This window comes from Python bivittatus, unplaced genomic scaffold, assembly GCF_059951505.1.
Source record: "Python bivittatus isolate LINGU-HERP-01145 unplaced genomic scaffold, Pbiv_v1 ctg000610_np1212, whole genome shotgun sequence".
Classification (NCBI taxonomy): Eukaryota; Metazoa; Chordata; class Lepidosauria; order Squamata; family Pythonidae; genus Python; species Python bivittatus.
In genome coordinates, this window is record NW_028277088.1 from 49,555,221 (window position 1) to 49,578,585 (window position 23,365).

The 23,365-nt window shown below is 36.1% G+C and overlaps 1 protein-coding gene across 2 annotated transcripts in view; it reads left to right on the top strand.

Annotated features, from left to right (window-relative positions):
* The first annotated feature begins 437 nt into the window (after positions 1-437).
* The window catches only part of ANLN (anillin, actin binding protein), a 41,797-nt gene continuing 18,869 nt past the window's right edge, over positions 438-23,365 (top strand). Inside the window, exons 1-15 of one of the 2 annotated variants that reach the window (XM_025171557.2) lie at positions 438-696; positions 5,303-5,456; positions 6,410-6,670; positions 8,114-8,442; positions 8,853-9,045; positions 10,628-10,818; positions 10,933-11,040; positions 11,745-11,856; positions 14,820-14,936; positions 16,576-16,805; positions 17,023-17,171; positions 17,591-17,735; positions 18,409-18,544; positions 19,368-19,550; positions 21,697-21,823. In XM_025171557.2, coding sequence (XP_025027325.2) covers positions 679-696; positions 5,303-5,456; positions 6,410-6,670; positions 8,114-8,442; positions 8,853-9,045; positions 10,628-10,818; positions 10,933-11,040; positions 11,745-11,856; positions 14,820-14,936; positions 16,576-16,805; positions 17,023-17,171; positions 17,591-17,735; positions 18,409-18,544; positions 19,368-19,550; positions 21,697-21,823 — 2,453 coding nt within the window. In that variant the 5' untranslated portion in view covers positions 438-678. The remainder of the gene's footprint in view (positions 697-5,302; positions 5,457-6,409; positions 6,671-8,113; positions 8,443-8,852; positions 9,046-10,627; positions 10,819-10,932; positions 11,041-11,744; positions 11,857-14,819; positions 14,937-16,575; positions 16,806-17,022; positions 17,172-17,590; positions 17,736-18,408; positions 18,545-19,367; positions 19,551-21,696; positions 21,824-23,365) is intronic. The other variant, XM_025171558.2, reaches the window with a different exon arrangement.

Sequence of the window (23,365 nt, forward strand, 5' to 3'; positions counted from 1 at the left end):
ATTTATTTCAGAATGTTAGCGGAACTACCACGTTCCTCCCTGCTTTTCAACAGGTACAGGAAAAACTAACATCTTCCTCATTAGTCCGGGTTGTTCCATCCAAGTCTGACCGAAATCACAAAACGTAAGGAACGCTAACTTTATACATGAATGTAATTGGGATTTCCTACTGAAGTTCTAAAACTACTCCACGCAAAGGCATTTTTTTAAGAGTCCGCCAATTTCATAAGCAGATTAGGAACCACCACCATATAAGGACCCATGACAAACGCCCGCCCTAAGAGACAGCGCGGCTATAAAATGCGAAGACGCAACCTAGGCAATGTGGCTTGTGAATCACTGGCTAAAAATCATGTCAATCATTCTCTTCACTTTCCTATGGTCGCTTTGCTGCACCATCAGTTCAGCAGAGCTGCAACTTGCCAAAACGCCGAGTTCAGCAGAGCCTTCTATTTAGAGGGCGAAAATGCGCATGAGTGAAGGCGTATTGGAATTGGGAATTGGGAAGGGCGGAGCGGCAGCCGCTCGCGGGTGAGGCGCATGCGTGGTGCGCAGCTTGTCTGTGGCAGGCGCTGAAATTCAAATCTGACGAGCGGTTATCATTTGGGACGCGTGAGTGAAGCACTTGGTTGCAGAGGGAGCGAGCGGGTACGCTGGCGGCGGGGGATACTTGAAAGGATGGATCCTTTCACCGAGGTACGTGGTTCCCTGTACTCAGTGGCTCACTGAGAAGGATATTAAGTGTGACCGAGGGCACGGGAGGTGGGTTATGTAAAAATTGGGCGGGTTGTAAAGTGAAGAGAACAGCGTCAGTGGGACAAACTGAGTCGGGGAGAGGAAATGTTATCGAAGAAGCATAGTATGAAGGGAGACAATTCTTTCTTTTCTTTCTTTCTTTATTATTTTTTTTTGCAAACCTGACTGATGCGGAGATTTGGCTTCAACTAAAAGGCTGGGATGCAATGCATTAGTGAAATTTAATTCAGTTAATTCTTATTTAACTCAAAGTACTTCTGAGTAGTCTAGTGTAGGATTACTGTATACGTCTTTCAATTGCTCATTTCTTCCAGAGGTTATTCTATTAGATTGAGGGCTTGATTTGTTTTAATACAAAGCTTGTGCTGTCTTCTATAAGTCTTGGATACATAATGCATAGTTCCAATAGTTGTCATCAAGAATGTTTTCGCAGTTCTTTTTTTAAAAAAACTGCTCACAAACTGCGCCTTTTGCGTGTCCTGACTCACCAGGAAAAAATGAACGAATGGGTGTGGCATTTCTAAACTGCTTTTCTTTTGGCTTGTCAAGATGACTAGAAACACAAAAGCAAGCAAATTGAGTTGCTACAAAATACTTAGTTTATAACTATTTTTATATAATTTGAAGTTCAAAAAGTCTATATATTCAGTGTTCAGTTTCAAAGCCAAGCCAAACAGAACAGTATGATCAACCACAAACTGGGTTTCTTTTAAAATCACCTACATTTTAAAAACAATGATTGTGATCAGGTTCTAAAAAAGGCCGGATGTTACTTTTACAGCAGCACTCGAACTAATTCAAGTAACTAAAATTTCAGAACTTATTTGCATCTCTTGTACAGTATAGAAATTATCATTTTATACGTAAAATTGTCTGATTCTAAATACTGTACAAAGATTAAAAGATAGGAGCCCCTGATTATAGGCTGGTTGTCCTACAGACATGATACAAAAGGAATAACAAAGGATTATGAAAGAATTTATTATGTAAAAATCATGGATTAGAAATGAGCAAACACTAGAATAGTTATGCCATTGCTGGCTGGGGCATAAAATAACAACCCAGCCCCCTTCCTGTTAGGAGTTTTCTGGGAGCAAGGGATTCAGCCTCCCAATGACAGTTAACTTCCTAACAGGTCAAACCAGAGTGCTTTTTTTGGTTCTGTAGTCCCAGGATAGATGTTTTGTAATTTATTCATAATTAAAAGGTTCTTATCCACTCAGTGCTGATTGACACCATATTCAAATATTCAAAATTTTATCCTTGATTGGTAATGGATAACTTCATCAAAGTACTTTGGAAGAAATTCCTTTTTCAAGTTTGGCTTCTTAAACTGAATTCCACTGCTGTGTGGCATACTTTGGAAGTCTTAAAAAATCAACACTCTTTTTTGTACTTGTACTTTTTTATAAATACAATCTGTAGATGTCAAATTGAAACATTTTGCAAAATTGAATAAAGTGATGTTCTTTGAATTAGCTGGCTCTTAAAAGCTCCTTTATCATGGAAAAGGTAATCAGCTTTGAAAGGCAAGTGGTAAAATATATATGTTGCATCAAGGACATTCTTCATTTTTAACATATTGTACTAGTGAAAAGGAACAGAATTTCCAGTTTATGGTAAACTATTATGATTCTGTGTGTGTCTTTAATGTGTGTATTATTATATGAAAGAAAAATGGAATACTTCTAATACAAGTTAGTTAGTATTGTATCCCGTTATTTTGACTGACTTTGGTTAGCAGCATTTAGTAAAGTCAAGAGTAGTCCTTGCATTATGAAGATGGAAGATAAATGCTACTGCCCTGAACATTCTGTTCAATCCTATCAACTAATTTTGTAGCTTCTTTATAGGAAGCTCAGGTTGCTTTAATATTTTGATGCAAGAGTATTTGGGCTTTATTCATATTCTTGTTTCCTTTGTCTTGTCATCATAATCTTATTTAAATATATTAATAGCAATTTATCTGCTTCTTATAGCCTGGTTTGATTATTGTGTATGTTCAGCATGGCAATATCAGCAGCTTTCAAGTAATGATCTAATTCAGTAGTTCTCAATATGGGCCATGTGCCCCCCCCCCGGAGGCCATACCATATATTTATGGGGCCATACCTTTAAACAGTGCAGATTGTAAAGTACTTTTTTCCAGCTAACAGTGACTATGAGGGGTGTCACAGAGGTAAATGAGGCTCAGAAAGGGGCCATGAGCAAAAATTAGTTGAGGACCCCTGATCTAATTAATGATAATACATATTGTAGATGCTCAGTTTACCAGAAATACAATATCATAGGCACTGATTCTTGCTCTCCAAAATGCCAAATTTGAATCCAAGCATTTCTAGAAGCAATACTATTCTCCTTTTAGTTAAATGATGATACATAATTGTCAACCGTTAGTCACTACATTAAAGATGTACTATGCTTATATGGAGAAAGTAGAGTTTTATAATGTACTAAATTCTTGATAAATGGCTGACTAGTGTTTAGATTACCACAGCTGGAATAATAGAAAAAATGGAATGCAACTGGCACATTTCCCAGAATAAATGTTTGCCTGTTGCATTGTAGCACCTTTTCAAATTGTTATTGGACATGTGAGTCAACCAAATTTAAATAGTTAAAGCCCCTAATAAAATTGTCCTAAAGTCTTATTAAAGGTTGAAATAGCATGTAGCATCTTCTATCTTTTTAAAAGTGGGAAAATATAGATGCATTAAAAATAATTTAAATTGGAATTAACTGCCTTTAGTCTGGCAATTTTATAAAATATTATACTATATGTTACCTGATTTTATTAGTTATGAATAATTATAAACGAGATCTCCTCTCAGAAGCTTTCTGGATGTTCACAACTTGCCCCTGTTAACAACTGCCCCTGTTAACAACTTGGTAGTTTCTGCAGCCACCACCTATCTTCCAAGGGATACCTTACTGACATCTTCCCCCTCACTCTAGTGTGTGAGAGAGATCAGGTTCTTACAACCTAAGTATGCTTTCTGGCAATTAAAAGATTAAAAAAAGAAAAATAGTTTCAGTAACGTACCTCCTAGCTATTTAGTATAGAAGCATGTGATTAGAGATTTAGCCCTTTCTTCCCTCCTTGAGAGGTGACTTAATCTCATTGGAGAAAAACAAATTCACACTTTATTTTAAAAGAAGATAAAACAAAATTATTTTAAAAATGCAGTGTTCCAAGTAAGCTAGAAGATGATGCTGAACTGCTAGCAATGAATGTTTTCACCCTGTGAAACAGGAGATGATGCAATTTAAGGCCTCAGAAACTACAGCAGAGGGTAGGGTTGGGATATATCTCTTGAGAATGTGATGGAGGACTTCCGTCCCTCTAGATCCATATTGGCGATGTCTGAGTATTAATGGCTGAATCTGTTGACTGGCAAGGATGCAGTCATAACAATTTCCAACTGTATGATTCCTTCTTAATTAAGGTTAAGGTAATCTTATATAAGAGAGCCAGTTTAGAGTAGTGGTGAAGGCATTAGGCTACAAACCAGAAGACCATGAGTTCTAGTCTCACCTTCGCCAGCTGGGTGACCTTGGGGTCAGTCACTCTCTCTCAGCTCAATAAAGGAAGCAATGGCAAACCACTTCTGAAAAATCTCACCAAGTTCAGGCAGTCGCCAGGAGTCAAAAATGATTTGAAAGCACTAAAAATAAAAATCTTGTATGACATGTTATATAATAGTATTGCATTGATATTATTTAAACAGTAGGGTTTATAGGCTTTACAGTTATAATATTTAATTTAAATGTAAACATTGCCTTGATTACTCAGGACTCAAGTGTTTGCTAGTATGGATTCTGTTTATTGTGCACTTATTTGTGAATTAACAAATTGCAAAATAAATTTAGCACCTATAATGAAGTAATCTCTTTTTTTCATCAAAGACATCTGATAAAATACTGTTAGTCCTTGGCTGGTGTGGGTCTTCCAGGCTGTGTGGCCGTGTTCTTGAAGTTTTGTTTCCTAACGTTTCGCCAGCACCTGTGACCGGCATCTTCAGAGTGCAGGAGCACAGACAGGAGCAGTTCTTTCTGTGCACAGAGGGGCACAGAGAGAACTCCTCCTGTCTGTGCTCCTGCACTCTGAAGATGCCGGTCACAGGTGCTGGCGAAACGTTGGGAAACAAAACTTCAAGAACACGGCCATACACCCTGGAAGACCCACACCAGCCATCGTATGCCGGCCGTGAAAGTCTTCGACAATACACTGTTAGTCCTTGTTTAGCAACCACAATTGGGACTGGCAACTCGTTAAGCAAAGTGGTCGCTAAGTGAATCTAACTGGGCTTATGATCTTACTTCAGCTTTCCTTTGCTTTACAGACCTGCAAATGTTGTAAATGCAAGGATTGGTTGCAAAGTTACTTTTTCATCACTGTCGTAACTGAAAATGGTTTTGTTTGCTTTTAGAAAGAATTATCACCAAGTTAACATAACTTGCCACTAGTGCATTAAACTATTTTATACAAAGATCACTTTAGTTATTAGCAAACATTTACTTGTGATGATCCTTATGAACATTTTAGAAACTGTTAGAACGAACTCGTGCCAGGAGGGAGAATTTACAGAAGAAGATGGCTGGGCGTCCCGTAGCTGGAGTACGGAGTACAGCTCAAACAAAAAGGAATAGAGAACCTTTATCAGAAGCTGGTAACCAGCCACTTCAGCCTAATGAAGAAGGTATTTTTCACAATGAAGTTGTAACATTTTGTCAACTCCAAACCACACTTGACTTTTTCTTTACAACAAATGTACATTAAAATGTCATAAACTAAATATGGAGCAGGTGTATGCATTACAGGTTGTTGTGAGTATCCCTCCAGGTAATGAATTGGTTTCTATTGTATTGAATGAGAATGCAATTACAATATATAATTTGTTTTTAAATTTGATTTGATCCCAAATTATGTATTTGAGGAGTTCTACGCCACTTATAGTCAGATCACCGGAGCTGCCTATAAGCCCAATAATTAATTAATTGTGGAACTCAAGTTTTGAGAACAGTCAGGTTGGTCTATAGCTGCTTCAGAATGTCCTGTTTCTGATTTGGATCCAAACTTGGATCTGGATTTAGAAAGCCAGATCTTTTATCAATTATCAGTGGACATCAGCAAATAATGAAAAACTGTTTTTTTCTATGAGGCATAACTGAGTGATAATAGCAGGAGTAATATAGTTGCTGAGGAGAATAAGCTTGTTAAATTAATTGTGATCTTAAAAAAAATGAACTGCCCACAAAGTTATTACATGAAATTTCAATAAAAAAATAACTGGTTCAGAGTTCTTACATACAAAAGTAATGTTTTTATTCTAGTGGATTTCAAACAAAAAGCATGTATATCTCACTAAGAGGTTTTTTGGAGGGGGGAGGAGAGGTTATTGGCAAAATGATATAAAGCATAGAACCAGCTATAGCCAAGAAGCCTGTAAAACTCTTGTGTAAACAAGCTGTCATATATTTGAATAGCTTCTTTGCTTGCAAAGTGTCTTAAGTTGGAAGCGCTCAAAGTGAATTGATCCTATATTCTGATCTCTGAAATCTTAATTTGTTTCCAACTGAATGCTGTATTCACTGCTATTCTAATTACAAAAGTACTCAGTTGTTTGTTTCTTTTTTTCCAAAACTTCTACAGCAAAAGCAAGTACAAAGCCATCACCATCCAAAAGACGTTGTTCAGACAATGCAGAAATTCCAGTTTCTAATTCAGAGAATATGCATCCAATTAATTTGTCCTCCACAAGCCCAGTTCTTCCTGAAATGACTCCTACCTCTCAGCTTGTCGCCCCATCCTCAGAGACTGAAGAACACAACTCTACATCTGAGTTGGTTTCTGTTAGTTCAGTTAAAACACGTATGCAGAAGTTGGCTGAACAGCGACGCTGCTGGGATAATGGTATGTGTTTCATGCTAAATGACAGATGAAGCTGAAGACTAAACCTGTGCAGTGATATGAGGGAGCAAACACTGGATTGAAAAGCAGGGCATGAAACTTTTTTTTCTTAATCTATGTTTAGCTTGTCTACAAAGTACTGTCCTAGAAAGAAGGACAGCAGAAGTCTGACTTGAAATAGTAAATATGATTGCAAATGTTTAGTGAGTCTGCCAATGAGTAACTGTGCCTATTATATGTATGGGGCGGGTGGGGGGACATCAGCTGAAACTGTAGCTACCTATTTGGTTGGATATTTTCATCATATTGAGGCATAATGTGGTTTATTTGTATTGATTGTTGAAGTTGCATGGATGTGTGAATCTAACAAACTGGCTTAGTTAGAAACCCAGAGTTACATACACGTGTGAGCCAGCTAATTGTTTTGATACAATTGTGACTTGACTTAGGGCATTTCTATAATTCTGCTTTGCACCATTGGGATTGGCTCCATATATGTTTAACCTTATGTCTGTTTCTGAGAACTGAATTTATGTTATTAATTTATTTTATTTGGAATTGCAAAAAAGCTAATATTTTTATATAAACTAGCATTGATAGGGGCTGTTGCCTCACCCTGGCTCCTGGGCTCAAACCACCTACAGTATTCCTCTATGCACAGTATTAGCGAGGAAACAGTTGGAAGATTTAGTGCTTTTATTCACATTTTTCAAGTCAGCCTTCCCTCATATGCCCATCCTAGTGAGCTTTCTGGGGGGGTTTTTTGGTTGGTTGGTTGGTTGGTTGTTTTTTTGCAAATCACCAGGCAAATACATGCATTGAAAAATTGGTTGGGGCACTATTTCTTTTTTGAGTGAAGTGAGAGTTTGGTATTCTATGGCTGGTGCTGGCTCAGAGAGAACACTGATTAATTTTTCTTTGTACTCTTTGGTTGTCAAATGACTGGAAAGTGGATAAGCACTGATTGCTCACTGTTGTTTTTTTTTACAAGTGCTCTGCAGTTCAAGGTTAAAGAAGGCTCCAGTTAGTTTCAAACTGCTTTGTGAGGGATTGGAAGATGGAAACTGATGGCATGGAAATGCGCTCAGAAAGATTATTCCATGTAATTACTATAGATTTGTGTAATGGCTAAGGATAAATCTGTGCTTGCTTGAAATTACTTCTACAGTATTCAGCTTAGAATACCACAAGTGCCTGTTTATATTGATACTAGGTTTTGAAGTGTCAGAGTTCTGTAATAGATGCACTTTCTTTTGTCTGTTTTATGGGGAGGGCAAGAAGGCCAAAGTAGCCTCTGCCCCCTTCTGGATCATGTGTTTTTTCATGGCAAATGACTGCAAAAGAAGGGGATGCATCTAAAATATGTACTCTAACTTGTTTCAGAAAGTTTGACATCTCTTTACTACATTTCTTTAAAATACTCCTCTGTTCTGTTTCAATTTTCAGATTTGCCTGAAAGCACTTCCATAACTCCTATCCTGTCAAAAGAATGTGTTATTTCCCCACCCAAACAACTTCCTGCTACAGCTGATACCCCAATAGGGAGAAGAGGCCGTCTAGCTAACCTTGCTGCTACAATTGGCTCCTGGGAGAATGACCTAAGCCATCCATCTGCAAAGCAAAACAATACACAAGAACAGCCTGGTACTACTTGTTTTTCCAAATTGTCCACTACAAGTGGAGCATCTGCTAGAATCAATAGTGGCAGTGTGAAGCAGGATGCTACATCCTGTTCACAAAGGGCTGTGAATAAGTCGGCAATCTCTGGGATATTGGTAAGTAATCATATTTATAATGTATATTTCCTATCTAGATTGCTAAAATGAAGATTAACAATGCTGGATTGTAATTCAAACCATGCTGAATAGGGAATAAGTTCTGTTTAAAATGTGAGATTTATGAGAATCTTTTTATAAATGGCAAGTACTTACAAATATATCACTGCACTAAATTTGATAGAAATTGCTTTCACTGAAGCAATTTATATTGTGGAAAAAGAAAGTCAGAGGGAAATAATAATCTACTAATAGAACTGTTAAAAACAAACATTGGTTTTGGAGCAGTGCCTCCATAGAAGGTTACATTACAACTGGAAACTTTGTTTTATAAACATTCAAAATGTTCAGAATAATTTTAGTAGTCATCTTAAACTAATTCATTATATTTTCCCACTCAAACCATCTAGGAAGGAACTAATAGTTCTATAACAAAAGCTTCAGGAATTACTAATAGCCATTCTAAAGAAATTGAGGTACCAAAGCTACGGGAAAAGGGCAGTCTTAACCTAACACCAAAACCTCAAGAAATTCCTGCCAAAGAAGAGCAAACACAAGGAACACATGTACAAGTTGACTACAAAGATAAACCCATCACACCAGGTGAAAAATTACTTCAGTATTTTAAAGTAGTGTTTTTATAGTTTTAACTAAGTACTTGTATGCAAGATATGTTTTTATAAAGCATTTGGCACATATTTAGCTAGTTAATAACCTGAGTGCTACATTCACTGTTTCTAGCATTCCTTGTAATTTAGCAGGATTTATTCTGTTATTTATAGAATGCTTAGTGCCATTTTTAAAATGATTATTGAGCATTCCCACTAAGCATGTAAAATCAACCACATGTTAAGCGGGAACAAAATTCTATGCAGGAAGTGATTTGAAATTAAGTTTGTGCTGATTGAGACATGTAGTTGAAAACCTGCAATCCTATGTACAAAAATGGCTTTAGCATATTCTCTGAAATGCAGCACAAAACAATGTCCTTGGACAATGGTTATCTGTAATTTTTAACATTAAATGTATTTTATTTTACAAGTCATACAAACTGCATCTTGAAACATACAAATTCTATATATTTAATATAATTTTAAATGTTTTTATAAGACAGTCCATTGCCCATCTTATAATACCTGTGGATTGGGTGTCTTTAACCTAAAGTGGCATAGTGGGAAGCTTACAGGTTACAAGCAAGATAGCTGGGGTGAAAACCTCTATCCTCTGGACTTACATGTAAATGTAACTCTCATTTCCTTGAGTCAGCCCCAACAAGCTAGTAATTGGTTTTTTTATTATTTTTTGGGTATATTTTGAGGCCATATTTTACATGATTGCAGTGAGTTACTGCTAATAGTCATTAATAATACTGATGCTATATAAAAGTGATTGGGTTTCTGTTTAGTATAGATGCTTGTTCAGCTTAGCATGATGTATAATCCCATCCTAAGAGAGAAATGGTGGTTGATAAACCACAGGAAATTGTTGCTGTAATATAGTGAGCACTAACCTGAATATTATTCCTATTAATTAATCTTTGTCAAAGTTTAAAATAAATAGTTAGCTATATAACTATGTTTGGAATTGCAGCTTGATTTTAGAATATTAAAATCTTAAAAAGACAGGACATCATATTTGCTTAAATTTCAGTAGCTTGTATACAGAATTCCAAAGTTAGGAAAAACTTTCTATTTTAAGCAAATAGAATTAAAAATATTGGGCTATTTGCATTTCAAGTTTTTAAACAGCTTTTGTGGTAGTTCTTAATAGCTTTGTATTAATTAGTACTGGATGAAACTAATTCTCTTGAACTACATGTGGAATAGCTAGAAAACATTTCTACTCAAATGTACATGATCATGATCTACTCAGAAGATCAGGGAGCTTAATAAAGGATTTACATAAGTTAGTTTGGTTCCAAATTTCAAATTTTTTATGTATAAAAACACATAACCTTTGGCACAGAATTAGGTTGCAAGATTTTTGTATTATGTACATATTATAATGTTTATGGGTTTAGCGATCTGTCTTAGTTAAGTTGTAACAGTTAATGTCTTCATTTATGGCATCTAGTTATAAAGCTCTATAGGAAAGCTTTCTAGGATAGCTTCATGCTGCAATGCATCATTATTTCTCAGTGATAAAGAACCTAAACTTGTTAACAAAGAAAAATCCATTCTTATAGGAGGTTCAAGCATTAAGCCTTTTCTGGAGCGTTTTGGAGAGCGTTGCCAGGAGTACACTACACCAAGTCCTGCTATTGTGGGAGGGTACAGAACTCCGGTTATCACTCCAAACACAAAGACAATCCAAGAAAGACTTTTTAGGCATAATGAAGCATCTTCAGCTTCCAGTTTAGCCCAGCAGCTCAAACAAGTATGTACTTAAACAACTTTGTATTTAAGAGCGTGTGGATTGATCAGTCTTGAACGCTGGATATCTACTGGAGAAATGTTCAGATTACATTTATTTTTTCCTTGGTCTATTCAGGAACGGGAACGAGAACTTGCATGTATTCGAGGTCGCTTTGACAGGAGTAATTTGTGGAGTGCTGAAAAAGGAGAGGAGCCCAAGAAAAAGCCTCCAGAGATAAAACCAGTAAGATGTTTTAAGGAAACCTGTAATATCTTTTTGGGGCAGATGTTTAAAGCCTGAGTCCTCATATCTATGTACTGTCCCAAACTCTCCTTGTTACCAAATTTGTACTTTCAGTGTAAATGAAATCAAATTTAGATTTTGTTCTAGTTCTTTGTAGCACTTTTGGGAGTGCAGTTCCCAAGATGCCAAACATCCTTATCCAGAAGTTGTATATTTTGCTTTAGGATTTAAATTCTAAAGAACAATGTGAAATTATTTTAAAAGTGTGTATGTGGGTATTGATATACTCCATGCACATTTTAGCGTATTAATAGGCTAAACTTTATGTCATTGGGAGAACAAGAAAAATATATACAAGGTATACAAAAAGCCCAAACCCATAGACATTGTGTTATATAAATTACATTTAAAGTTTGGATTGGTTGCCATTTTCTCCTAAACATTTCCTTGCTCATTTGATACATGACCTTTGAACATTCCAAAGGACAATAACATTTTCTCTGAAAAATGGTATTAATAAAACATACTGTGATTGGCCTATGGGGCCTAAGTTTTGGTACATCCTGTATATGGCACCTTGTGAATGTATGTATAGAGAGATTATACAAAAATGTCAATAAAGGATGACCTTTATTTTATTATGCATATATACACATTTCAGCTAGTTAATATAAGCTAAATATGATGTATATTTTTTTCCTCAGGAGAATCAGACACGTGCTGATCTAAAGCACTTCCCAAGTACAGATGCCAGTTCCCAGTTAGTAGAAAAAAAGTTCGCAACACTTGAGAGAGTAGCAGAAAGCACATACTCAGGTGAGAATAAATTACCTTAAAACTACAGGTCAATGAAGGCTTAGCAAATGCAAAAATAGTTTAAGTGATGCTTTGGAAAATGTTTACAAAAAACCCAATTTTATATTTCAAAACATCTATTTTGATTTAGAGTTTTGTTCTTTATGAGATGGAGGAATAGTTAATAAGATAACTGATAGGGTTGTCGAGATATTTTCTAGAGGTCAATAAATATTAGGTAACTCATTAAAAGAATTACTGAAGAATTTAAATGTGGTAGCTGTAAATGAAATCAGTTTATTACAGCTCTTAAGGCCAGATACAATAAAATATCTAACAATAGAATTGTTACATACTTCTATATATATATATAACAGAAAATAAGTATAAGGATCTAAAAATAAAGAACAGATGTAATAAAGTAAATAGAATAAAACTATAAGAAGTTCCAAACTTAATTAATGGTATGGTATATTGTAAGATGTTAGCATAAAACTGGGCAACTTGGGAAGATATTTTTGAGTCCTTGCTGAAAGAGGTAACATTAAGTAGAAATCACGTTCCTTACCTGGAAATTTCTTGACGATCAGATGATTGAAGGTCTGTCTAGAGTCCTTATATAGAGAACAGCATAGTAGCATGTGGCTTAGAGTTTCTATTGAGCCATTATTATATGGACATAACCAAAGATACATAGGAGTACCTTTAAAATGTCCAAAAAGGACTGCTGAGGGCAATGCATCCAGCAAAGGCCTTATGAAATTTCAGAATCGTAATAGATGATAAATAGGAGGCTGGAGTGAGCCCTTTTGGAAGAATATGATAAATATTGGGGTGTGGCACCTTGCTTAAATTTGTTTAGAGATCTATGTCCCAAATGCATTGTTTGAGGGCAGTTCTAGCATTATCAAAACCTAATGAGCACAAGCTTTCCATAGAGAAACCCAGTAAATGAATTTTATCTAGGGGTTTTTTTTTAAGTCATGATGATTTAAAATGATCTCTAAGTACTAATGGGGCCAAAACTATAGGAAATAGGATTAACTTTAGCCAAAAGATGATAAGAAGAAACCATGCTCTAGTGTCTGGGACTATACTTGTCTCTACACGTAAGATAGCATTTTTGATACGTTTTGGAATCATCAATATGGCTCTAATAAACTTACTCTGAATAATTTCAAGAATGTTAAGCATTGCAAAAGGGCAAATTTGGGAGCTGAGGGATTACCTCCGCTTGGAAAGCCCTGCAAGCTGCAGGGATATAATGGGCTACTTTTGAATGGTAAACTCTTACGATAGCTGTAGAGGTATCCTGTGCAACACTTGCCTGGTAAAAAAACAAAAAGAGCATTCCCAGATACAGAAGCATGGAACTGCACTCCAAGATACTGATAGGCGCATATCTGCTCAATTTGAGTCCTTTTGTGAATTTTATGATAACATCAGGCAAACATTAAAATTTTGGTTTTCTGATAGTTTATTGATAGCTTTTGTTCTATACAGAATAAAACTAGTGCTGTAAGTGCTTTTCTCATTCTCACCTGTGAAGTAGACATAATAGCTATATTGTCGGCATACAGTAATGCTGGAATCATACAGTCATCAGGTGGGTGATGGGCTAAAACAGCAAGTGCTTGGATTATTGGATTTAAATACAGATTAAAAAGTAATGGAACTAACATACCACCTTGTCTTAACACCTCTATAAGTTGGGACTGCTTTAGATAAATGTCATCAAGGGTACATCTGATTTCAGGGTGCTATTTGAGTAAAGTGACTGAATAAGTAGGAGCAGCCTTTTATCAATAGTAGACTGTCTTAGACTGACCCACAGTCTCTCTCTTGGTATTAGGTCAAAAGCTGACTTAAAATCAACAAAAGGTGCAAAAAGGGACCTCGAGCAGGTGCAGAATATTTTTCTGCCAAATGATGGAAAACCAAACAATGATTTAATGCTAATCATTCCCCTCTAAATGCAGCCTATTCTTCAATTATATTTTCATTTTGTACCCAATCCACTGATTTTAGATATAAAAATCTGGCATGAAATTTACCTACTGTGTTTAATAAACTAATAGGCCTACAATTTATAGGGTCAAGTCTATTTCCTTTATTTTTGTATAATGGTATAATAATAGCCTGATTGCAGTCAGACGGAAATTTGCCTGTGTTGTTAATATGTGTGAATAAAGTGCCCAGAAGTGGGGCCCACCAATCTTTGTATTCCCTTATTAATTCTGGGGGGATGAAATCACCTCCAGATGCTTTACCTGGTTTTAATTGGGCAATAAGATCTTTAACCACAGCTACAGACACGGGTGGCCAATCTAGGAGGTCATTACAAGAGGGAATCCCATCTGAGATTACAGTAGGGTCCCTTTTACAGATGTTACAGAAGAGATCCTCCCATTTACCTGCAGCTATTTGTGTGATAGGGGTCTCTCTATAAGGGACCTATTGATTAAGCACCAAAACCAAGTGGTAGCTGTACTTTTCTTTTAACTTTCCCCTTTCTCTTTTTGGTAAAAGGAATCATAATAGGGTTTTCCTCACAATTTCAGATATGTAATATCTGTAATACTAAAATAGGTAATATGTTTATATATACTGGATTTGGTTGGATGTTTTCAAAAATTGTTCAACAGAGCAAATCTTGGCTTCTTATTCACCTTCCCATCCCCATCCCACCCCTGCTCCAGAGATGAGGGAAAGAAATATCTGGCCTTGCCAATTAGATGTGATATGAGGTATCTTGAATTGTAGCTCACATCTGCTTAAATGTTGATAAAAATGCCTGATTTAAAAAAAGATAATGCTGTCAGATGAGTGGTTCTCTTGTCCCAGTCTCTGCTTAACATTGCTCCTAGTGCTTCAATAAATAGAAATTAGGAATTTTTTTTTTAAAATTATCTCAGTAGAAGTTTGTATCTGTTTAAAAAAATACCTCCTTATTTTTCTTGAGTCACTGTCTTGAAAAATTTTAGGTTCTTCAGAAAATGAAAAAGCAGAAGAACTCAGTCCTCTGAAAGTTTGTTCACCAAAGACTCCTGTAAAAACAGCATCTAACTCAAAACTTGAGCAACTTCCTGACAAACAGAACGGTTTGTATTTCCTAACTCTGTAATCTGAATTGGTTGTATTACATAATAACGCTAGCAAGCAATGTCCTGACTTAATCATATTTATCTGCAAAAAAAAATCCATACAGTAATTTTGACTTCTGTTTCTCTGGAAACGGTTTACTAAAAACTGTTGGAAACAGTTTATTAAAAACCCTAGTTCTTTACTAACTTTGGACTTGTTAAATTTAGCCTACACCACCTTGCCGTGTCTTTCCAGTTCAGATACTAGAAAATGAAAAACATGTTGTGTCTGTTGCTGAAATTAAAGGAAATTGCTGGCTGACTATAAACAAATAAACAGACATGAAATTCTATTTAGTATTTTTTTAAAATTACATTGTGCCTCCAAACCGATGCTGTGGTAAAGAACAATTGGGAAGCCAAAAATAAAAATACTGGGAGCAAAATAATACTATGGTTAAATGCATCTGTCAATAACTGCAGGCAGAATGTTGTCCAATTTTTAACAGAGCCAGAAGGGAAACCCCTGCTAACATATATTCTTTTGCTATTAAGGGTGAGTTGCTGGATGGTTCAAATTATAAATTATTTGCTGAACATTTTGGCAAGCTTTGCTTTGTGAATCTAGAAACTTTATCTTAATCATAGCAGCTTAGTCTTGTTTTCAAGTGAACACAAATATTTGTTTCAAGAAAACTGAGTTTTTTAAAAATTCAGGTTGACCTGAAAATTAATAAGACTTAATTGTTAGTTTTGTGGGGAAAGGAAAAACATGAACTGTGGAAGCAAATCGCTAAACATAGACACTTCTACCTAAAGGACAGCAATAGTTGCTTATGATAGCACAGAAGCAAGGCTTGCCTAAAAGAACTGTTAGTATTCACTCTCTTGATTGACAATTTTATTTGACCATAACTGGCTAGAAGATGCAATAGGCAATTCTAATTCCCCATAATCATTGATGGACATTTATATTGTATTCAGCAAATAATGTTTAAAATAAAGTTTTAATTGGATTCAATTTAATTTAAAATCACAGTTTCAAAACAACATGCAAAACAGTAACAGCATGGTCTGTTACCAGTAACAACTGGCCTTTTGCCGGCACTTTGAACCACTTTTCCTTGTGCATCTCCTTTTAAAGATGCCGTTTGACATTAAATTCAATTTTAAAAACTGCTTTCCTTTGAGGTGATGTGGCCAAAAGTGTCCACAAAGGGGCAGACCTTCCTACCATTATCAGTTTGTGCATCCTTTTGAAGATGCAATTTTTTCAAGAAAAAAAAATCTGTTTTGTGTTTTAATTGTACTTTCTATATAAAATATAGTAAAGTTTTATTAAGATGAAGATGCACTTTTTAATTTGTATTTGTAGTTTTAATTTTTACACCTTTAGGTTATTTTGAAATTGTTGGCCTCTTTGTCTCTTTTTTTTCCCTTGCAATTGCTAAGCTTAAGAACTTTGGGATAAACCTGTAATCTAAATGATAATATAGTATGGATTTATATTTTTTTATTTGTTCTCATAATAAAGTCACATCTTAAAAACAGCAGAAAAAGAAAAGATTGTGCACTCCTTTTGTCATTCTTTCTGCAATCTTATTTCTAGTGTGTGCGTTTTTATTCAGAGTTAAAACTTGTTGATCTCACTGTCCAGGTGAAGAAGAAGAAAGTGAAGTAAATGATGAGATGAATAGTGCAAAGGTAATAAGTGACATCTTTGATGAAGTCCTTCATGAAGATGGGTCTGACATAGAAAAACTTAAAAAAGAAATGAGTATAACTTTAGAAGATGAAAGTGATGATGAACAGGAAGAGACACTGAATATTTCATCAATGTCCCTCTTAACACCTTTAACAGAGGCTGTTGCTGTTGCAAGTCCAGAGGTAAGGGCAAATTCTATGTATAGTAACATTACTTGTATATATCCAGCATGTCTAAGTAGGTTCTCAAGAATTTGAGAAAATATATCAAACTTTTTATATTTTCAGTTGGATATTCCCTATATTAACAGAGTTCCTTTGTTACAGTAAAAGTCTAAAGTTGCTTCAAAATATAATTGCTCTTAGAATGATCAAACGTATGATTGTTTTCCTCTTCCAGATTTTTGCTTCCCCTAGTAAATCAATTGCTGAGGGAAGTACTGCAAGTGATGAGAGTCCAAAGTCCATCAGATTCCAGAGAATGTCTGTCTGCAGAACTGAATCTGGAAGCAGCATTGGGTCTTTATCAGAGGAACGTAACCTTTATAGGTAATTTCTAGTTTAGAAAAATTAGTAGAACCATGGCTTATTTTGGAGTAATGATGGTAAAATTAGCCAAAGAAACCACAAAAATTTTAGATGTAGCCCAGCCTGATCAAAACTTATTCTTGGATAAATGTATATGAAGAAGTAAAAGGGCAGTGCTATGTACTTCCTGAAGTCGTGGAAGAAATATGAGTGTGTAGAAAAACTTAATCTACCAAACATTCAGGGCCTTATAGGAAACAATCTAATTTACCACAAGCACAAAGTACTCTAATAGTACTTTAAAAACACTCATCTCTGCTCTTGTAATACCAGTCAACCAACTTTGCAGTGGTATCTATCCTTGTATATCAAAGACTGGAGTAAAATAAGTCAAATACTTTTTTTGTGTTTTTCTAAAACTGGACTTTTTCTCCTTGAAGTATTGATGCCTATCGATCCCAGAGATTTAAAGAAATTGATCGTCCATCAATAAAACAAGTAATTGTTCGTAAAGAAGATGTATCTTCCAGGCTTGAGGAGAAGAGAAATGGAAATGATCAAATTAACATTAAACACAAGTTACAGGTAGTTAAAATTCCACCCTCCAGTTAATATGAGAAGAGAGTAAATATGAAATTTTGTAATAGTATTCCTAAACTGTTGTTAACAGATGTAGCTTTATGTCTGTATTTGATAAACATGAGAACCTATTGCAGGGATAGGAACTTTTTTAAAGCTAGGAATCATCTTTGGGATCTACCTGAGAGTTGTGATCAGTGATGTCAAGATGTCACTAGAATGGCAGGACTGAAATGTTTTGTCTTCAGCTTTGTTTATGGAGATCTAAGGGGCAAAATGTAGAAGCTCAAGGTACCCATTTTCCCTATCAACTACTGCCATAACTCCCAGCCTGATTTTGTTTAAGAGGTAAAATGGGTAAGTTAAGCTGTTTTTGACCCTTACCTCTCTCCAAATATCAACAAAGGCCCACTTGTTGATATGGGGGGGGGGGGAGGAGGTGCAGGAATGCAAATACACACTATAGTGCAGTAACTTGCACTGTAATTCTATACCTGGGTGTAAATATTCAGTTCAACAAAACTCCTGGGTATAACCTATGTTTCTTCTGTCTTGAACGATAGAACCAATTTTTCTCCATAAAAATGGCCATTTATTTTTTAATCACAAAATGTTTTTTTGTTAAGCTAACGACTTTCCAGTAAAGAGAACTCTTTTAATTAATTTCAACTATATCTAGGAGCTGAATAATGAAATTAATATGCAACAAACTGTCATACATCAAACAAGCCAGGCTCTTAATTGCTGTATTGATGAGGACCATGGGAGAGGATCACAAGAAGAAGCAGAAGCTGAGAGACTACTACTTATTGCAAGTATGATGCTTAGTTTATTTAACATTGGATTTGTAGAGAATATCATTTAGAGTACTGTATGCTTTATAACCAATAAGGCCAAGTGCTTTTTTAAAGTACCAATATTATGTTTGTGGAATTGTAACTTTCATTATGATTAAGAGAAGCTTTAGGATTTATGCCATGGCTGAAGAATGATTATTAATTTCTATGATAGATATATTTGTTTTTAATATTTCCTCTTTCATTGTCCTGAATAGAGCAGCAATTATTGAAAAAGCATTCGCAGTTTGAGACCATACTTGTTTTGCTCCCTTTGTTAAGTAAATGAAGCTTTCATTTTCAGAAATATTATAACCCTGTATATTGTGGTCTGAGAAGAATTATGTTACCTTGCGGAGTAGCTATTAAAGCTGGCTGACTTTGGCTGAATTTGTGCTGGGTAAGATGGTTTTGATAAGGGGTACACAAAATGCTTCTATCTGACCTGATTCAAGTGTGAAACTCCATTAAACTTCCAATTTCAAGCATAAAACTGCTATTTTGTGAATGGAATGGGTTGTTCTGAGCTTTTTGGAAATATATTGAGTTCCAAACAGCATTTTGTACTTGAAACAAAGCTAATCTAAGAAGGGAAACTTGAAATATTAAAAACAGCCCATTTTTCCCTTGAAACATGTTCACACTCAAAATGGTTTAAATGAAAAATTTGTACACCAGTAGTTTTGATCCATCAAGGAACTTCTGTAAAGTGGCATGTGTTTTCTGGTAAGTGGTTATTGTTTTATGAAGATAATTGTTAGTTGTCAAGAGAAGGTATTTTAATTCTTTAATTTTTTTTAAGCTGAAAAAAGAGCAGCACTGTTGGAAGAGTTAAACAAGCTTAAAAATAAAGGTCCTCAGAGTAAGAAGATAAAAGCTGATTCTACACTTTCTAGAGTTTCTCCATCCAAAGGATCTGTCACTCTGTCAGAAATGCGACTACCTTTAAAAGCAGATTTTGTATGCAGTACTATCCAGAAAGCAGGTAATATTCTTGTATTTGTATGATAATTATTATGGTGTGGTAAGGCTTGACACCACCATTAAGCACTATGAGGCAGCTCTCTTGAGACAGCAACTTTTAAAAAGGGTCTTAAAAAACCAACATCAAATTGGTTTATTTTCCTGATTTATTGCTAGGATAGGAAGAAATACTTGTGAAATTTTCTGCCTTAGAAACAATGTCTTGGTCTTGGGTGCTCTTCCCCTTAACTTGGGTTTGGCTTAGCCCTGCTATAGTAATGAGAGTAATGAGTTTCTGAATTTCTTACTGGAAAGTAGGGGTGTGCACAAAACAGAAAGAATGGCTTGTTTAGAACCTCACCTTCCAGAAGTTCTGTCAAACCATTTTGAATTGGCTGCAGTTTGACAAAAACAAAAACCTGGAAGGATCCTTGAGTAATTTTATGGGTTGCAGTGCTTGTTTCTCTCTCACTCTTCACATGAGTTGTGTGCAGTCCATCCATATTCCTATTTTCTCAGTGCCTTCCCATCCTTCCCACTCCTGCCTTTTCTTAGCTGTTACCCGTATTGTGCAGCAGTTGTGCCTTTCCTCGATCGGGAGGCTCTCCGCACAATCACTCATGCCCTGGTCACCTCCCGGTTGGACTACTGCAATGCGCTCTACGTGGGGCTACCCTTGAAGACTATCCGGAAGCTACAGCTGGTGCAGAATGTGGTGGCACGAAGAGTTCTGAATGCCCCCAAGGGAGCACATATAACACTGCTGTTACACAAGCTGCATTGGTTGCCGGTTTGCTTCCGGGTCCAATTCAAGGTGTTGTTTATCACCTTTAAAGCCCTTCATGTCACAGGACCAGGTTATCTGAGGAGCTGTCTCACCCCTGTTCTATCAGCCCAACCCACTCGGTCCAGCAGAAGGGTCATGTTGGAGACCCCACCAGTCAAGGAATTTTGACTGCTGGGATCTAGGAAGAGGGCCTTTTCGGCGGTGGTCCCCACTCTGTGGAACAACCTACCTCCTGAGGTGCAGTGTGCCCCCACTCTCATGGCCTTCAGGAAAGGCGTGAAAACCTGGCTCTGCCAGAAGGCCTGGGGGCCGGTGGAAGTGGCTTGTGGGGTAATTGACCTCCCTCCCCATCATCTTGAATGTTTTTTAGTATTTATGTATAGGGTTGTTTTATAGTCAGATTTTAATTGATTAATTAATTTTATTTATATGGTATTGTTTTTTTAATGGCTTGGGTTTTTGCTTTTAATTGTGAGCTGCTCAGAGTCACCCATTGGGGGAGATGGGCGGTATACAAATTTAATAAATAAATAAAATACCCCTGATATCCCAGCACAACAGTCCCACCAACTTGCCTATACCCAATTTTTCCCAGTGCATTTTCTTTATTTCCTCTCCTCAGTTGTTGCTGTCTCCATCATCGAAAAGAAAAGCCCTGATCTTGGTTTTTTCCCTGGTCTAATCCCCCTGCCCCATTACTTATGCACGAAGCACCTATATTTTAATCCATATCCAGGACAGACAACCCTGGCTCCATCTGTATCCAAACATCCACATCAAGTTTTGGTTTGGGTTCAGACTGTCCAACATGCACAGAATGATTTGTACATGGAACATTTTACACACCCCTACTGAATAGGTTTTTCTTGCTTATACCCAGTATGAACTTTGTTATACTATATTTCAGTGTGAATAAAAACTTCCCATAAGTGGAGTTGTATTCACCCATAACAGATAGTATAAAATACTGTAGTATTTTTCAACCTTGGCAACTTTATGATGTGCGGACTTCAACTCCCAGAATTCTCCAGCCAGCATGCTGGTGTAGAACTTACTTTAAAAATATTTGCAGTCTACTTCTGTATTACTTTTGGAAAACTTGTATAGGTTGACTTTATGGCTTATCTTGGCTCAGTTTTGAACCAAAAACTCCTTCAGTTTTATTACTTCATTGGGTAACAAGGCATCTTCCCAGAAAAAACAAGTCTCTAAGCTGAAATACAAAATTTCACAGTTTATAGTCTTTTTGTTACTTGCGTTTATTTTTATTTTTATTTTGTATTTGTGTATTGTTTTTACTGTAAGCTGCTTTGAGTGTTCATTCCAAGTAGAAAGGTGGTGACTAAATCTAGTAAGTAAATAACCCACTATTTATTCACAGAAACAGCAAACTACTACTATGTAATCATGCTAAAATCAGGTGCAGAAAATATGGTTGCAACACCTTTAGCAAGTACTGCTAATTCTCTGAGTGGAGATGCCCTTTCTTTTACAACAACATTTACACTGTAAGTATTATTTCAGTATTTATATTTATGTCAGTACCAATAGGCTTCTTTGGAGACAAATATATATTTAAAATTAGTTTAAAAACTAAGTATCTTGTTTGCCCCAATAGTGCTATTATACTTCAAACATTAAAAATCAGAACAAGTAAAAACTTAGAACTTTGTTTAGCCTGGGAAGCATTTGGTATTGTGTTTCTTATTCTTTTGAAGCTGGAATTATGGAATCAACATGTTTTTCTGGTATCTTCCCCTTTATTTTCTTCAATATTTTTTAAAAAAGAGCTACAGCTAGGTATTTACTTCTGCTTAGTTCAAGTCTTTCATTCACCTCACATCAAGCAACCTATCTGTGTGATTTTTTCCTTTTCAGCAGGTTTCTTCTTTAAATGTCTCAAGCAACATCCTTTGATTTTATTCTTGCCTCCTTATTTTTCTGTTCTGCCTAATGACTCTAATAGGGGTAAAAAAGTGTTCCTTCAACAAACCTAATGACAAAAAATACTATAGTATTCAATAAACATCCTGAATACTGCAGCATTTTCTATAACCCCAAAAGAAACTAATTCCATGGGTGTGTTTAGTGCAGTGAAAGATGGAGGCTGACCAAGTATTGGAACCCACTCACACTGCCATGATGTAAAGGCTTCTGCATCAGGCAGTACTTTTACTGCTCGGTTAAGTTTGCCTTTCCTGGATTCCACTGAAATTTTCAAAGTGCAAAAAGAAGTTCCATTACCTATGAGGAATTAAATTTGTGAGTTATATTAACCACTAGATGGCATGTAAGAATAGTTTTCAGTCTCATAGGAAGCCCGGTAAAATTGGCTGTTCTCAAATGAGGTGTCAGGAATTGGCCATTTTAAATGTTTTGCGTTTAAATTTTATGCTTATTTTTTATTTGGTCAACGTTGACAGCATTGCACGAAATCACACATTTGTGCCCACTTCCTGAAAAGGTTATTGCCCCTAAGATAAAAAACCAACTCCATTTCTGAAAGTGCTTCTCTATTTTATTATTTGTCTGATTCATCTTTTCTACATAGAGTGCAACATAGCAACCATAAAACCTCTGCACAGAATATGATTAGTGGTATTTTATTTATTTCTCAAATTTCTAGGCCACCAGCTCCAAATGTCTCTATGCAGATCCACAAAATTAAAAGGACAATATTACAGCTAGACCCCATGCCATGTAGAGCTTTATAGGTGATATAGCACCTTGAATTGCACTCAGAAGCCAACTAGCAACCATTGTAGCTCATGTAGTGAGGCTTGTCCATCACTGTTCATATTGCCACATTTGGCCAGCTGTAGTTTCTTGTTGGTCTCCAAAGACTGCTCCATGTAGAATGTGTGGTAATAGTTTATCCAGGGGTGACCAATTTATGAGTAACCTTGAGAAGAACTGTATCCATGTATCTGGTGCACAAGTCAAACCTGTACAAAGGACTTCCTGGCCACAGCTGGTACCTGCTCCTTGAGCAGTAGGTGAAAATCCAAGAAGACCACCGCAGTACCCAGAAGCCCTGAGTGAGTTATCAC